Raw genomic sequence first — 16,713 nt, forward strand, 5'->3', positions numbered from 1 at the left:
ATCAAAATAAAAACTGTAATATTGGCGCTCCGTTTCCCTATGACTTGCTCATAGTTCAATCCTTAAACACTTACGTAGATTGCTACCTTCTATTACAGATATCTTACTTGATACAACACTAGAAACCTCAGAGATCGGCTGGTCAACCCATCCAGAGGAAGGGGTGAGTGATCCAAGTGAATGTTAGCGTAAAACCCTCCATGAGTTTCGCTGGAGAACAGCAATTGTCACCCAGATTTTTTGCTTTCCGTCTCTTTTCTCTTTCTGTAGTGGGATGAAGTCAGTGTTTTAGATGGCCAGCGACGCCTCCTGCGCACCTACGAAGTCTGCAACTCATACGCTCAGCGCTCCAACCAGAGCAATTGGCTGCGCACAGGCTACATCTCAAGCCACGGTGCTCGACGTGCATACGTCAAATTACGTTTCTCAATACGAGACTGTGCCAGCCTTCGCCCACCGCCGTCTCGGCGTCACCTGGCTTGCAAAGAAACATTTACCTTATATTATAGGCAAGTGGACAGTGCCATGGAAGCTGAGGAATGGGAATGGACAGAAACGTCTTGGATAAAAGTAGATACCATTGGAGCTGGCAAAAGCTTCTCACGAGACCCGGGAAAAGGTGGGCAGGGTCCTCGGTTGGACGAGAGAACGATAGACTTTGGGCCAATTATTAGAAATGGATTCTACCTGGCGTTTGTGGATTCGGGAGCTTGTTTATCTTTAGCTGGAGTAAAAGTTTACTTTTATAAGTGTCCGGCTTCTGTGAGGAGCTTGGCATCCTTTCCTGAGACTCCATCGAGTGGAGATGGAGGGGCATCACTGGCAGAAGCCATAGGGAACTGTGTAAATGGCGCTCACCTCCTGGGTACCACGCGACTCAGTCTACACTGCGGAGGAGAGGGCGAGTGGATGGTGTCAAGTGGAAGCTGCATCTGTAACCCCGGAAGAGAAGAGAGTGAAGAAGGCACTGAATGTCGAGGTAAGGTACAACATGCTGTGTGACTCAAGAGGCCAACTATGATCCACAAATTAGAATTTTGTGTTGCAGTAGCCACTACGTAAAAGGTCTGATGAAACATAGAGGAAGCTCATAGATTTTCATCAGCAGCGAGGCTCAGCTTACATATTACTTGTTACCCAATTGGTAGAACTTTGCATGCTCTGCAGCCTAGGCAAAAAGAGTGGGGTCATATTCTACCTACCCATTCCTCCACTAATGGATGGAAAGTTGGGTTGGTGACCATAGATTGGCCACTTTTGGCCCCCAATGAGCATACGATATGGCATGAGCCAACATGTTGGTCTCATTGTAAATTTTGCTGTGAATCTACGTTGGAAATATTTTGTGAGGATTGAAGTTATCTTGGTAAGAACCTGAGACAAGAGTTCCTTTTTTTCTGGTGACAAGTGTACATGAGGAAGCACACTATTTTTGAACATTCTATCACTTGTATCCTACATTTCTTACCAGTTTTACCTTCTGCAGGCTCTCTCTCTAAATTTAAGTTGTCTCTGAGCTAGTGGAAGGAGACAAGCTGCTATGATGTCTCCCATACACAACACACATACAGACATAAGGAGTTCCAGCTCTCCTGTCTCTGCAAAGCACATGTTCAGAGCAGGAGCATTGAGGACAGTATAAAGTAATACTAAGCAGTAGCTTGGAATCTGGAACTGGGATGAGATAAACACGTACTGGAAAGCAGCATCTGCATTAAGCACATTATACAGTAGTACTGAGCAGTGTAGCTGTGAATCCAGCACTGGGGTGAGATAAACACTTAACGGAAAGCAGAATCTGAATAAAACACACTATACACTAGTAGTGAGCAGTGAAGCTGTGAATACAGCACTGGGGCAAGATAAACACTTACTGGAAAGCACCATTTGTTATAAAACACACTATACAGTGGTACTGAGCAGTTAACTGTGAATCCAACACTGGGGTGAGATAAAAACTTACCCCAAAGTAACATATGCATAAAACATACTATACAGTAGTAGTGAGCAGTGTAGCCCTCTGGTTACGAATATCCCACAAATGCTCACCAATATGTCTTCTGAATTCTCGGATCGTTTTCCCAATATAGGTCATTCCACAATCACATTGAGCCCTGTAAATAATACCATTAGTTTTACAGTTAATGAATTCCTTAATTTTATAGTGTTGCTGTGTAGTAGAATTGAAAAATTCCCTCCCCACCTCAACAGAATCACACATGCCACACAGTTCCCGCATTTGTAGCAGCCTACCGGTTTCCTTGGTAGCCACGTTCCTGTTTCGGTGGGGCAAAGTGACTGTGTACCAAACGATCACTCTGGGTTCGGCACTTCCTATACGTGATTTGGGGACTTTCCCCAATCACATCTCTCAAGTCCTCGTCCATTTTAAGAATGTGCCAGTGTTTATTAATGATCTGTCTCACCGCAGGTGCCGCATTATCAAAAGAACAAATTATTCTCATTTCTTTTGGTACCCTCTCTTCTCTATTGCGGGGAGTTGACAACGTAGTCCTTGGTTGATGGCTCGCAAATCGATATGCCTCCCTCAACACGCGGTCCGGCTACCCTCTGGATAGAAATCTTTGCCTTAGAATCTAAGACTTAGATCGTCTGCCTTGACCTTAAAATCAGCATTATCAGAGCAATTACGTTTTAACCTAAGGTATTGACCCTTATGAATTCCTCTTTTGAGGGGGTATGGGTAGTGACTCTCCCACCTCAAGAGTGAGTTGGTGGCGGTAGGTTTCCTGTAGACAGATGTTTCCAAGCTGTCACCCCTCGTGGATTTTGTAATCATTACATCCAGAAATGGTAATTGTCTCTCCTGTAAATCAGAAGTGAACTTGAGCCCAATGTTGCTACAATTAAGGGACAGCATGAATTCTTGAAATAATTCCTTGGTGCCACTCCACAAGATAAAGATATCATCAATAAACCAGGCCTACATATCAATGTGGGCCATATATTTCTCATGGACTTCAGTGAACACCAAGCTATCCTCCCACCAGCCCAGGAACACATTTGTATAACTGGGCGCAAAAGGGCTGCCCATAGCCGTGCCCCTGAGCTGGTGGAGGACACGCCCATCAAAACAAAAATAGTTATTGTGGAGAACAAAATCCAGGAGGGTCACCACCAACTCATTATGGGCCTGAAATTGGCACCCTCTTGTGGCAAGGAAGTGTTGAGCTCCCCTTATACCACTTTCATGTGGAATGGAGGAATACAGAGCCTCCACATCGATGCTAGCCAAATAGATGTCCGATTCAAGGGAGATACCCTCCAGCCTTCGGAGAAGATCCATCGTGTCCCTGATATATGAGGGGAGTGAGATGACAAATGGTCTAAGAATATTGTCAATATATACCCCTATGTTCTGACATAGTCTCCCAATTCCAGACACGATGGGTCTTCCCCTGAGGGGGTCCAGGCCCTTATGGATTTTGGGCAGAGCGTAGAAAGTAGCCATCACCGGGTGCTGGGGAGAAGGAAGCAATATTCATCATGACTAATCAGGTTATCAGTTCTAGCTTTAGATAGAATAGTCTTTAGATCCACAATACTGTAGATCTGGATGTGGGGTTCTGTGACACCCGTACATATGTAGTTTCATCATTAAGGAGAGAGAGGAACATGTTCTCATATTTTTCCACATTCATCACCACAATATTCCCCCCTTATCAGAGGGCTTGAATATCAGGGATTTATCCATTTCTAAACCCCGAAGGGCATTGATTTGACTTTTTGTGATGTTGTGCCTGCATTGTTTCTGAGTGTACTCCTTTAAATCCTTGGTGCTTAGATTTAAAAACACATCTATAGCTGACAGATCACCTCCAACTGGAGCAATCTTTTTACTGGGATTTTTTAAGTGAGTGAACGGACCCAAACCCCTGTCTGTTGCCGGAACATTGTCAAGATCTGCCAGAAGTTGAACATCCTGAAGCATATCTGTTGGAATGTCATACTCAATGCAAGTTGTTTTAATCTTTTTGTTTAAAAAACTTGTGCCATCTTAGTTTTCTAACAAACAGGTTAAGGTCCTTAATCATGTCAAACAAAAAGAAGTCCAAGGTAGGAATAAAAGACAGGCCTTTAGACAATACCGACATTTCAATTGTAGTTAGTTGTCTATCCGATAAATTTACAACCTATAAATCTAGTCCCTGCTGAAGGGGTTCCAGATCCTTAGGCTGGTTTCACACTTGCGTTTTTTTGCGCTGTATTTTAGTGCCAAAAAACGCATGCGCTTTTTTTCCCTATATTTTGCATGGGATGCGCTTATGTGCGCATACAAATGCGTTTGTATGCGTTTTTACGCGCATGCGTTTTTTTGTGGTGTGCGCTCGGGCGCACAAAATGCATCCTGTTGCATTTTTTGGGCGTCCGACTTGCCTCAAAAAAACGCATGGGCGCGCAATGCGTTTTTTTACAGCAAGACACCCATTGTAAGTCTATGGGTGCGCATATGTGCGCATTGGCATGCTCATGTATGCGTTTTTTTGCGCATGCGTTTTTTTGTTGACCATTGCTTAGACAATGGAAATTAGGGGTTTGGGTTAGAGTTGGGGTTAGTTAAGGGGGTTTAGGCTTAGGGTTAGGGTTAGTATGGTGTGGTTAAGGGTTAGGGTTTAGGGTTAGTTAGGGTTTAGGGTTAGTTAGGGTTTAGGGTTAGTTAGGGTTTAGGGTTAGGGTTTGGGTTAGGGTTAGTAGGGTTTGGTTAGGGTTAGGGTTAAGGTTAGTATGGTTTGGTTAAGGGTTAGGGTTAGGGTTAAGGTTAGTATGGTTTGGTTAAGGGTTAGGGTTAGTAAAGTCATGGTTTGGGTTATTGTTAATCCTAACCCTATCTTGATTTTTTTGGTGAGGCCAACTAATGTTGGAAAAAAACGCAAACGCGGTAAAACGCACTAAAAACGCATACAAACGCATAAAAACGCTGCGTTTTTTCCATGCGTTTTTTTGCAGGAAAAACGCGCTGCAAAAAAAGCAAGTGTGAAAGTAGCCTTAGCTGGTAAGGTCGGTCTAAAAAACCAGGCCTAAAGTTAGGAGGTTGGTATCTGTCACTTCTATAATAACCTCTTCCCCTTCCTCTTTGACGACCCCTAGAAGTGCTACCTCTGTTATCAGTGTCAGAGAGGTCAGTTTCAGTAGAGCTTAATTCAGTATCCCTGTCACCTTTTTCTGATCTGTCCACCACTATTTGATAGATTTTATGTGGGATACTCTCTAGGCTGTGTGTAACCTTGGAGGTTCACTACATATCGCACTGCAGATATTGCAAATCTGTTACATGTCTCGCTCCTTCCTCCATCGTCTGTGTATAGAGCTCCAGCTCTGCTTATACCAATGTAATCCTGGAAATCCTTTTAGCAATATAACCTATTTTATGTAGATTGAAGATTGCGAGGCATCCTGGAATATTCTGATTAAAGTGGAATTATGAGAAAAGAACATGAAATTGAGTATTAGCAGTGCAGGAGCCATTAAATCAAAGCATGGCCATGATAATATTTTTATTTGCTGGAAAAAAAAAACAATTTTATTAAGAAAATGGTTTTCATAATTCATTCAGACATCGAAAATCTCAACAGAATATTTACTGCTGGAATATACTGTAAATAAATTAGAATTGACCACTTTACACAAAAATATAAATGGTATAATACTGCACCTATGTACAAGAATATAACTACTATAATACTGCCCCTATGTACAAGAATATAACTACTATAATACTGCCCCCATGTACAAGAATATAACTACTATAATACTGCCACTATGTACAAGAATATAACTACTATAATACTGCCCCCTATGTACAAGAATATAACTACTATAATACTGCCCCTATGTACAAGAATATAACTACTATAATACTGCCCCCTATGTACAAGAATATAACTTCTATAATACTGCCCCCTATGTACAAGAATATAACTACTATAATACTGCCCCTATGTACAAGAATATAACTACTATAATACTGCCCCTATGTACAAGAATATAACTACTATAATACTGCTCCTATGTACAAGAATATAACTACTATAATACTGCCCCTATGTACAAGAATATAACTACTATAATACTGCCCCCTATGTACAAGAATATAACTACTATAATACTGCCCCCTATGTACAAGAATATAACTACTATAATACTGCCCCTATGTACAAGAATATAACTACTATAATACTGCCCCTATGTACAAGAATATAACTACTATAATACTGCTCCTATGTACAAGAATATAACTACTATAATACTGCGCCTATGTACAAGAATATAACTACTATAATACTGCCCCTATGTACAAGAATATAACTACTATAATACTGCCCCCTATGTACAAGAATATAACTACTATAATACTGCCCCTATGTACAAGAATATAACTACTATAATACTGCTCCTATGTACAAGAATATGACTACTATAATACTGCCCCCTATGTACAAGAATATAACTACTATAATACTGCGCCTATGTACAAGAATATAACTACTATAATACTGCCCCCTATATACAATATAACTACTATAATACTGCTCCTATGTACAAGAATATAACTACTATAATACTGCCCCCATGTACAAGAATATAACTACTATAATACTGCCACTATGTACAAGAATATAACTACTATAATACTGCCCCCTATGTACAAGAATATAACTACTATAATACTGCCCCTATGTACAAGAATATAACTACTATAATACTGCCCCCTATGTACAAGAATATAACTACTATAATACTGCCCCCTATGTACAAGAATATAACTACTATAATACTGCCCCTATGTACAAGAATATAACTACTATAATACTGCCCCTATGTACAAGAATATAACTACTATAATACTGCTCCTATGTACAAGAATATAACTACTATAATACTGCTCCTATGTACAAGAATATGACTACTATAATACTGCCCCCTATGTACAAGAATATAACTACTATAATACTGCGCCTATGTACAAGAATATAACTACTATAATACTCTTCCTATGTACAAGGATATAACTACTATAATACTGCTCCTATGTACAAGAATATAACTACTATAATACTGCTCCTATCTACAAGAATATAACTACTATAATACTGCCCCTATGTACAAGAATATAACTACTATAACACTACCCCTATGTACAAGAATATAACTACTATAATACTGCTCCTATGTACAAGAATATAACTACTATAATACAGCTCCTATGTATAAGAATATAACTACTATAATACTGCCCCCTATGTACAAGAATATAACTACTATAATACTGCCCCCTATGTACAAGAATATAACTACTATAATACTGCCCCTATGTACAAGAATATAACTACTATAATACTGCGCCTATGTACAAGAATATAACTACTATAATACTCTTCCTATGTACAAGGATATAACTACTATAATACTGCTCCTATGTACAAGAATATAACTACTATAATACTGCCCCCTATATACAAGAATATAACTACTATAATACTGCCCCCTATGTACAAGAATATAACTACTATAATACTGCTCCCTATGTACAAGCATATTTGTCTCCCGCTGCACCTAAGCGAGTCGAATCCCTACAATTGGTGACAGACTGCGGGCAGCGATTCCCAGAAGCACGTGTGGCAGCGCTGGCGATTCTGAGCCAGGAGAGCAGACGGTCTGACAACCGTGAGTAATACTGACCGAGGTCAGAGAAAGTGACTGTGTTAATATTTGTGGGATACCTCTGGAGGAGAAGAGGCGTCCAGGAACCTGTGTGGCCGACACAGATAACAGACAGGAGTCTGTGTTGCACTGACCAGGGTCAGTGAGAGACTGTGTTCCTGGAGGGGTCAGTGAGCAAGGTCCTGGAGGGTCAGTGTTGGGAGGAGCCCTGAAGCACGTGCTATGACCTTGGACCTGGTGAGGCGTGAGTGTTGGGCAGTCTCAGGCGGAGACGGATGTCCTGAAGAGCACCCGCTGAGCCCCTGAACCTGGTGAGGCCGGTGTGTTGGGAGACCCTGGGAGGAGGGTCGGCTCCCTGAATAGCACCCGGTGTGCCCTGTGTGTTGGACGGTCTCAGGTGGAGGCGTTACGTCCTGAGTGGCACACGGACAGGACATGTGAGAGACTGTGCATGTGTTTTTTTTTTTTTTTTCTTTTCCTCTGCAAAACCTGAAGGTGCTTGCTGTGGCTCAGTGGGGTCACGAAGGTCTCACAGCACAGGGACCTGGTGTTTTCTTTTTGGGATCTGCCCTGGGAGCATTGGTAGCAGACGCTGTCTGTCTACACCATCCTGCTGCAGCTTTATTGCATGTGACTAAGCGGATACAGTAGTTGTGGCTTTACACAACTATTAAGGGTGAGTACCCTGTATTATTGCTTCATAACCCATTATACCTGCACTGGTAAGGCCCTATGGGCGCACTTTTGTGGGTTTTTTTATCTTTGAGGGTGACAAGCGGCTTCCAGTAACCCGGCGGGGTTACGAAGGTGACAAGCGGCTTCCGGTGGATCGGCGGGTCCACGAAGATGGCGCAGCAGGAGCTGCAGTGACACCAGCCGCTGTGCCGCTGTGTGTGTGTGAACAGCAGCCGGAGGTGCCGGTGATCGGTGACAGCAGGAGCTGTGTTGGTGCCAACAAAGACTTGTGTGGTATCGTTAAAAGACAAACTGTACTGTGTGAACTGTGGCATAAGAAGTTCTGCAGAATGGACATGGGGAAATCCCAAAAAGGAGTGGTAACCCAAAAAGGGGTGGAGTCCCAAAGGGGGCGGTGACCCAAAAGGGAGTGGTAACAAAAAAAGGGGTGGAGTCCCAAAAGGGGGCGGTGACTCAAATAGGAATGGTAACCCAAAAAGGGGTGGTGTCCCAAAAGGGGGCGGTGGCCCAAATTGGAGTGGTAACCCAAAAAGGGTGGAGTCCCAAAAGGGAGAGGTGACCCAAAGTGGGGTGGTGGTCCAGAAAAGGGCCAAGTGTGAAGAAGTGACAGCACTGGGTGACTCAGTAGGTATGTCTGGAGTACCGCAGTGTATGTGCAGGTCTTTTTCAGAATGTGGAATATCCTTTCGGGGAGTAATGATGGGCCACAGATGTGTACAGTGATGCTGCATCGGGAAGGAGCCTTTGGTCGGCTGGAATCAGAGAGTCAGGTGACTCTGACAGGAACTCCTCTCGTTTTCTCTCTGACCGAGAAAAACGTCTGGGTTCGCTGTAAACACGGGGCCACGGTGAACTACGCAGTAGACAGAGTAGTGTTTGAGGGGACCAAAGGTGGTGAGTGCCAAGGTAGAGGGATACCACGGGACTTTCTTTTGTTTGATGACATTTGGTCGGATGATGGAGATGCTTTGACTATGGGGCCAGCGGACACTGAGACAGTGATGGCTCCCGACATGGACAGGTCAGAGGTAGAACTGACCAGAGGAAGAAGTACATCTGCCCAACTGACGGACCTGACGTCTCGTGATGAGACAGATGGTGGGCTGGGAGATGAGACGACTGGACTAGACACATTGGTGCTGGACGGTAACTGGAGGGTTCACTCGACTGGGGTGACTGACCCAGTGGTACCCTTTAACGATATAATTAAAGAGGTAGTGGTGAGACACGTGATGGACAAAAGAGAGCAGGACCATGAGATACAGCTGATAGCTGTAACAGAACATGTCGAACGGGAAAGAGTCCTAAGGCAAGCAGCTGAGCACAGAGTGGATGAGCTGGAGAAGGAAGTCTCTGAGCTCAGAGGGCACCTGTCAGCGTGTCAAACTATGAACAAAGCTATAGTGAAGGATATGGAGGTGCTCGGAGAGGCCCAAGAGAATCATCAACAGGAGATTCTCCGGAGAGAGGATGAGCGTCGCTACCTGGCAGAGGAGCGAGATAAAGTTCTGCAAGAACTCAGTGGAGTAGTAAAAGGTCGTCTACGGGAGAAGAAGTGAATGGGCGAAGACGTACAGCGGCCATGCCCGACTGATAGCAAGGCAGAACTGCCAAAGCCCATCTTGGAAAAGGGTCCTGAAGACTGTAAATCTCAGGAAGATGGTGAGCCAAGAGCTGCACAAGACAGTCACCCGGTCTTGGCAGATACCTTGAGGGAAGTGTCCGTGGGGAACCCAGAGCCATCTATCCAGGATGAGAGCAAGTCCATGACCTTCAAGTGCGTGAAGGAGGTACCCGAAGACGTGCGAGAAGCGTGTGCCAGTGAAGGTGTGCACGAGACCTTTAAAAAGGCAGTAAAGGCCTATAGTGTGATCTGGGCACCAGAAACAAACCAGTTGGTGATACTGGCAGAAACGGAAGACACAGAGAGAAGGGTGGCTGTCCTGAAGGAGATGCACCTACAATGTCTCCGCACGAAACAGATGCTCGTGGAGCGTAATAGGAAAGCCGCTCAACGTCTGGAGCTTGCAAGGGAGGCTCAAAGTCGGCTGGGCTTTATGGAAGACATAATTCCGGTACCCAGAAATCTGGTGGGGAAAGTCGTTGGCAGACTTGGAAAGGTGATGCAGGAGATGGTGAATCGATCCAGTGTGAAGAGAGTGAGGATCCCACCTGCTGGTGAAATCCAAGTCGCTGTTGAAGATGACATGGTTCCTGTCATTGTGGTTGGTTCGGTGGAAAGCATTGGGAAGCTTCGCATGCTCTTGGAATATCGGGTAGCGTACCTGAAGGAGATTGAGCAGCTAAGACAGGATCGACTGCAGATGAATGAGCAGATAGAGAACATCAGGTGGCGTCCACCTCCAACCCAAGGTGTAAGGACCCGAAGGGATCCTCCAAAGAATGAAAGGACAGGTAGTCGAAGACAAGAACGTCGAGAGTCCGCAAGTGGCAGTTCTAATCTTAGTAGCATAGGCACGAGACCCGGTGGTGGACGTAGCGACAGAGGGTCAGACTCAGACCAGCCAGTTAGCCCAACTGGACGTGGGACTCATGACCGTACGAACCGGGAGAGCCAGCTAGTGAGAGAAAGGTCGGGTGACGGAGCGCACTGCAGACAGTTGGAGACTAAAGAGTGCCTGGTCACCCTGATGGACTTTGACGGGAAGGCCAAAGCCCAAGGCCGAGATACTGACCGCTGGGGGCGGCGGAGGCCTAACGTAAATATGATGCAGTATGACTACTGAAACAGACGGAGATGGTCCTCTCGACTTGTAGGGCAAGGTGACATGGGTGCCAGGTCTCAAGATACCTGGGTGATGTCATGTGTTCAACCCCACAAGTTTGAACTGTGGGGGGAGGTATGTGGTGTAGTGACCACTATGTTAGCTATGGGGCGCTGTGTGGGTGTCCCAGGACGGGTGTACAGGCACATTCAGTGTGGTAACAGGAGCAGGGTCCTAAATGACCATTATGGGTCTCAAGGTGGGTGGCCTTGGGATGCAGGCTCCAGGGTGTATTGATCAGCAGAGGTACTGCTGATATTTCTGTTACACTGTGTCAGGGAAGCCTGTGTGTGTCTATGTGCAATACAACCTTTAGTGATGTCATAGCCATGTTAACACCTGTGGGTGTGGTTACAGGGCTATGTAATTGAGGTGTTTGGCACATGTGAGAGAGTCTGTCAGAGTGTGGACAGACTTCCATGTGCTCAGGTGGGACACTACAGAAAGTTGTATATGGGGAGGACTACAGCTCCCAGCATGTGCTGAGACTCTCGGTCCGAGTCTCCAACCACGGAAATTTGTGTTCTTTGGCCTAAGCTAGAGGCTATTTTGGTAATGTGCTGCCTTGTGGGTTTATGATGCAAATAAACCTCATGAACTTTGGGAAGAACCTGTCGCATATTTGTCTCCCGCTGCACCTAAGCGAGTCGAATCCCTACACTACTATAATACTGCCCCTATGTATAAGAATATAACTGCTATAATACTGCTCCTATATACAAGAATATAACTACTACAATACTGCCTACTATGTACAAGAATATAACTACTATAATTCTGCCCCTATGTAAAAGAATACAACTACTATAATACTGCCTCTATGTACAAGAATATAATTACTATAATACTGCCCCTATGTACAAGAATATAACTACTACAATAGTGCTCCTATGTACAAGAATATAACTACAATTATACTGCCCACTATGTACAAGAATATAGCTACTACAATACTGCCCACTATGTACAAGAATATAACTACTATAATACTGCCCCTATGTAAAAGAATATAACTACTATAATACTGCCTCTATGTGCAAGAATATAACTACTATAATACTGCCCCTATGTACAAGAACTACTATAATACTGCCCCCTATGTACAAGAATATAACGACTATAATACTGCTCCTATGTACAAGAATATAACTACTATAATACTGCCTCTATGTAAAAGAATATAACTACTATAATACTGCCTCTATGTAAAAGAATATAACTACTATAATACTGCCTCTATGTAAAAGAATATAACTGCTATAATACTGCCCCTATGTACAAGAACTACTATAATACTGCCCCCTATGTACAAGAATATAACGACTATAATACTGCTCCTATGTACAAGAATATAACTACTATAATACTGCCTCTATGTAAAAGAATATAACTACTATAATACTGCCTCTATGTACAACAATATAACTATTATAATACTGCCCCTATGTACAAGAATATAACTATTGTAATACTTGTGACGAACAGCACGGCCGGTGCCACCAATACGTCACAATCTCACCGCTGCCACCAATATGTGACGAACAGCACGGCCGGTGCCACCAATACGTCACAATCCCACCACTGACACGGGTATGTCAGCGGATGCAGGGACACGACGCACTGCCGGCACACGGCTATCACAGGCACAGTGGGGGCTTATCTTAGTTATCCCACCACTGGCACCATGTGACCAAAACACAGCAAGCTAATCTTGCTCTAACAATTTACCGCAGGGGGTATTTTGGGTGCCCCACCACTGCTAACAACCTTCCAAGAACTGCGGGGATTTATGTATATTCCACTTTCTTAGTTACACTTTGGAACTCACAGCTCTCCGGCGCCCCCCTTACCCTCAGGTCATTCAGGGAACTGCACCTAGGATAATTAGTCGCCGGTGGGCTACTTGTTGTGCACAGGCAATTAGACTACTGCAGTGAGGGAATTATCAATGCCGTGGCCACAGCCCCTCATTCAGCAATGCAAGACCCTTCCGGACTGCCAACTAGCCTAACCAACTGCACACACCACGCTGCCACCAGCCACGCTTTACTTAATCAGAGAGTTAATTAAGAGGGTCCGTGGCAAACCCCCAAATTAGTAGCGATTAGCTAACAAAGGCGCATAGTTCGTTTCTTAGAGCATGGAGACAGAGCTAATAGATTTTATCATTTATTCCCAAAATGTGGGCAGTAATAACATAGATAAAAGTTGCTATAAAGTTGAGACATTAAATATGTACAGTACAAGCATAAAACAACAAAAGATTAAAGAACAGAAAGTAATACTTACATGTGCTTAGGTGGTGTTAGGCAGACCATGTGGCTCAGGGGATGGGCCACAACCAAACATCCCAAGACATGGGGTAGGTCTGTTCAGCATCAGAACTCCAGCTTCCAACTGACTGGAATTTGGTAGGGAATACCTTATAGCCTAAGGTCTGTGACCTCACGAAATGGGCGGTCTGGTGAGGTCCAACTCCCCTTTCTCTAAGTTATGATTTTCTACAAAACTTAGAATAACTATATCTAAACGAGCAAAGCCTGTACCAACACACATAGGGCATCATTGCTTGTGATTTATCGAATAGAATCCAACAACACCAAGCATGACATAATTAAGACACTCCATTTGGCAGCAATCCATATCTCAGTTTCTGGAGGGATTAGGATCATGAAAATTAAGGATTAGAAAGTTGGTTTTGCTGCCTATGCAGAGATGTGAGTTTTATATCTCAGTCCCATATGGTTTTTGCGATATGATTTGTTTTAATACTACTCATATTGATCCCAGCACATGTCTAGAGAACAAAGGGATCTTTTCCCTTTAGCTGTGCAGGGGGGGAGGAGAAGGCTTTGAGAGGAAATGCCCGGTATCAGGTTTCAGATGCAGGCAGAGAGCTGTACAGACACACAGCTGCTAGGGGGGCAAAAGGAGGGGGCTGCAAAAGCTGACGGGCTACTTTCTCATAGAATAAAGGATTCTAGAAGATTACAGAAAACATCATACTTTATAGACATTTTACATTACACCTCCCCCTTTTAGAGGGTGCTACGGAGGCATTACCTGATGGTAATAGGCCATGCACACTTCAGCGGGTTCGCCCCGGCGGGACAACCCATCAGCATTTCCATGTTCGCTGCCCTTTTTGTGTTGTACGGTGAAGTCGTAATGTTGAAGGGCAAGGCCCCAGCGGAGCAACCTTCCATTGGTTCCGGACACTGTGTGCAACCAGCTCAGAGGGTTGTGATCGGTAACCACCGTGAAGGTGCGCCCGTACAGGTAGGGCTGCAAACGTTGCAGTGCCCACACCATGTCAAGACACTCCTTCCCTCGGCAGAAGTTTCCAGCTCAGGTACAACACAGGGTACTCCTGGTTCCCCGAGTCGTCCTGGCTGAGCACAGCACCGAGGCCAAACTCGCTGGCATCGGTCTGTACCAGAAACGGGCGACTGCTGTCGACTGCTCTCAACACTGGAGTTGCACAGGGCTGCTTTCAAAGCTTGGAAGGCCGCCTCACAGTCTTCTGTCCCGTTGACTGTTTGGGGTAGCCTCTCCTTGGTGAGGTCGGTCAAGGGTTTTGCAAGGGTGCTATAGTCCTGCACGAACCGCCTATAGTACCCTGCAGTGCCCAGGAAGGACTTCACCTGTTTCTTGGTCCTGGGGGTGGGCCAGGACGCGATTGCGTCCACCTTTTCTGGCTCTGGACTCATGGAACCCCCACCTACCCGGTGCCCCAGGTAGTGGACCTCGCTCATGCCCATCTGGCACTTTCCCGGCTTGATAGTCAGGCCTGCCTGTTGAAGACGCTTGAGCACCTCCTGGAGATGCTGAAGGTGTTCCTCCCAGGTGGAACTGAAGATGACGATGTCATCCAAGTACGCCACCGCATACTCCTCCAGTCCCTGAAGCAGGTGGTTGACCATTCGCTGGAAAGTGGCAGGGGCATTTTTCATGCCGAAGGGCATGACTGTGGACTCGTACAGTCCAAAGGGGGTAATAAAGGTGGATTTCTCCTGCGCCTCAGGGCTCAGGGGAATCTGCCAGTATCCCCGACTCAGATCCATGATGGATATGTACCTTGCTTTCGCCAACCGCTCAAGCAGATCCTCGGTGCACGGCATCGGGTGGGCATCAGAGGTTGTGATGGCGTTGAGCCCCCTGTAGTCCACGCAGAACCGGGTGGTTCGATCCTTTTTAGGCACGAGGACTACAGGCGAGGCCCACATGCTTTTTGACCGTCGAATCACCCCCAGCCTTAACATTAGAACTACTGATGGAGTCATTTTGACTCCTTTCGTTTTTTATTTCTCTTCTGTGACTACATTTTTCAGAATTCCGGCTTGAAACTCGGTGACTTTTCCTCAAATATGATGTGAAAAAAGATTTTGTGAGAATAAATAATTTTGGTGAAAAATTTGCGCGTTTTTTTCAAAATTTACCAAGAACTACTGAAGGGAGTCATTTTGACTCCCTACTATATTTTGAGGTCCTTTTGTCACTAAATGTTGCTATAAAGTTTTGTGCATAATTTTTTCACTCTGTCTTATTTACCCTGATGTTCATATAGATGTAGTTCAATTTACATGTCAACTTTTCACATTTTCCTTGTGTTTTACCTGCTTGTATTACTGTGTAATACTGAACAAAATAGCTTGTTTACTCTAGGCTCTTATCTTATCAGATTTGATGAGAAATCTACTCGATCGGAGAGACTGCAAACGGACAAGTTTGCTCTATTTTCTACTGTGTGGGACAGGTTTATTGAAAATTGTATTGCGTGTTACAAACCTGGCCCATACATAACGGTGGATGAGCAACTTTTCCCAAATAAAACTAGGTGTCCATTCACGCAGTACATGCCTTCCAAACCAGATAAATATGGCCACAAATATTGGCTAGCTGTTGATAAGGAGAGCAAATATCTGGCAAATGGCTTCCCTTATCTAGGCAAAAGATGACACACGCCGTGCTGAGGACCGTTTAGCTGACCATGTGGTAATGAAGTTATTGGACCCGTTTTTGAAAAAAGGTCGCAATGTTACAACCGATAATTATTTTACTTCAGTAAAATTAGCTAAACAGCTAAAAAGCAAAGGAACAACCATCGTGGGAACACTGAACAAGATAAGGCGAGAAGTGCCTAAAGAAATAAAATCCATGAAAGAGGAATTGTACAACACTAAAGTGTTTAGAAATGAAGACAATTTTACACTTACAGTATATCAAGGAAAGCCCAACAAAAATGTTGTCATTTTGAGTTCCGTCCATCCAGATGTTGTTGTTGCGTCTGATTCCGCTAAAAAAACTCCAGAAACGGTAAAGTTTTACAATGAAACAAAATATGGAGTAGATGTAGTGGATCAGATGGCACGAAAATATACCACACGAACATGCACAAGGAGATGGCCTGGTCATGCATTTGAAAATGCCTTAGACTTTGCGGGTATAAATGCATGGATAATATTCAAGGAGATTACCCACCAAAAAATGTCACGCAAGGCATTTTTGCAAACGCTTGTGAGAGAGTTGAGTGGTCCTTATGTCACAG

General features: G+C 44.3%; 1 protein-coding gene across 1 annotated transcript in view; it reads left to right on the forward strand.

The window, feature by feature from the left end:
• LOC141056095 (ephrin type-B receptor 5-like) overlaps positions 1-16,713 on the forward strand; it is a 96,683-nt gene that overhangs the window by 22,418 nt on the left and 57,552 nt on the right. Inside the window, exons 5-6 of the mRNA XM_073552752.1 lie at positions 79-163; positions 271-979. Of these exons, the coding sequence (XP_073408853.1) occupies positions 79-163; positions 271-979 (794 nt within the window). The remainder of the gene's footprint in view (positions 1-78; positions 164-270; positions 980-16,713) is intronic.

This window comes from Dendrobates tinctorius, unplaced genomic scaffold (genome assembly GCF_039654945.1).
Source record: "Dendrobates tinctorius isolate UK_male_01 unplaced genomic scaffold, ASM3965494v1 ptg000196l, whole genome shotgun sequence".
In the NCBI taxonomy this organism is placed as follows: Eukaryota; Metazoa; Chordata; class Amphibia; order Anura; family Dendrobatidae; genus Dendrobates; species Dendrobates tinctorius.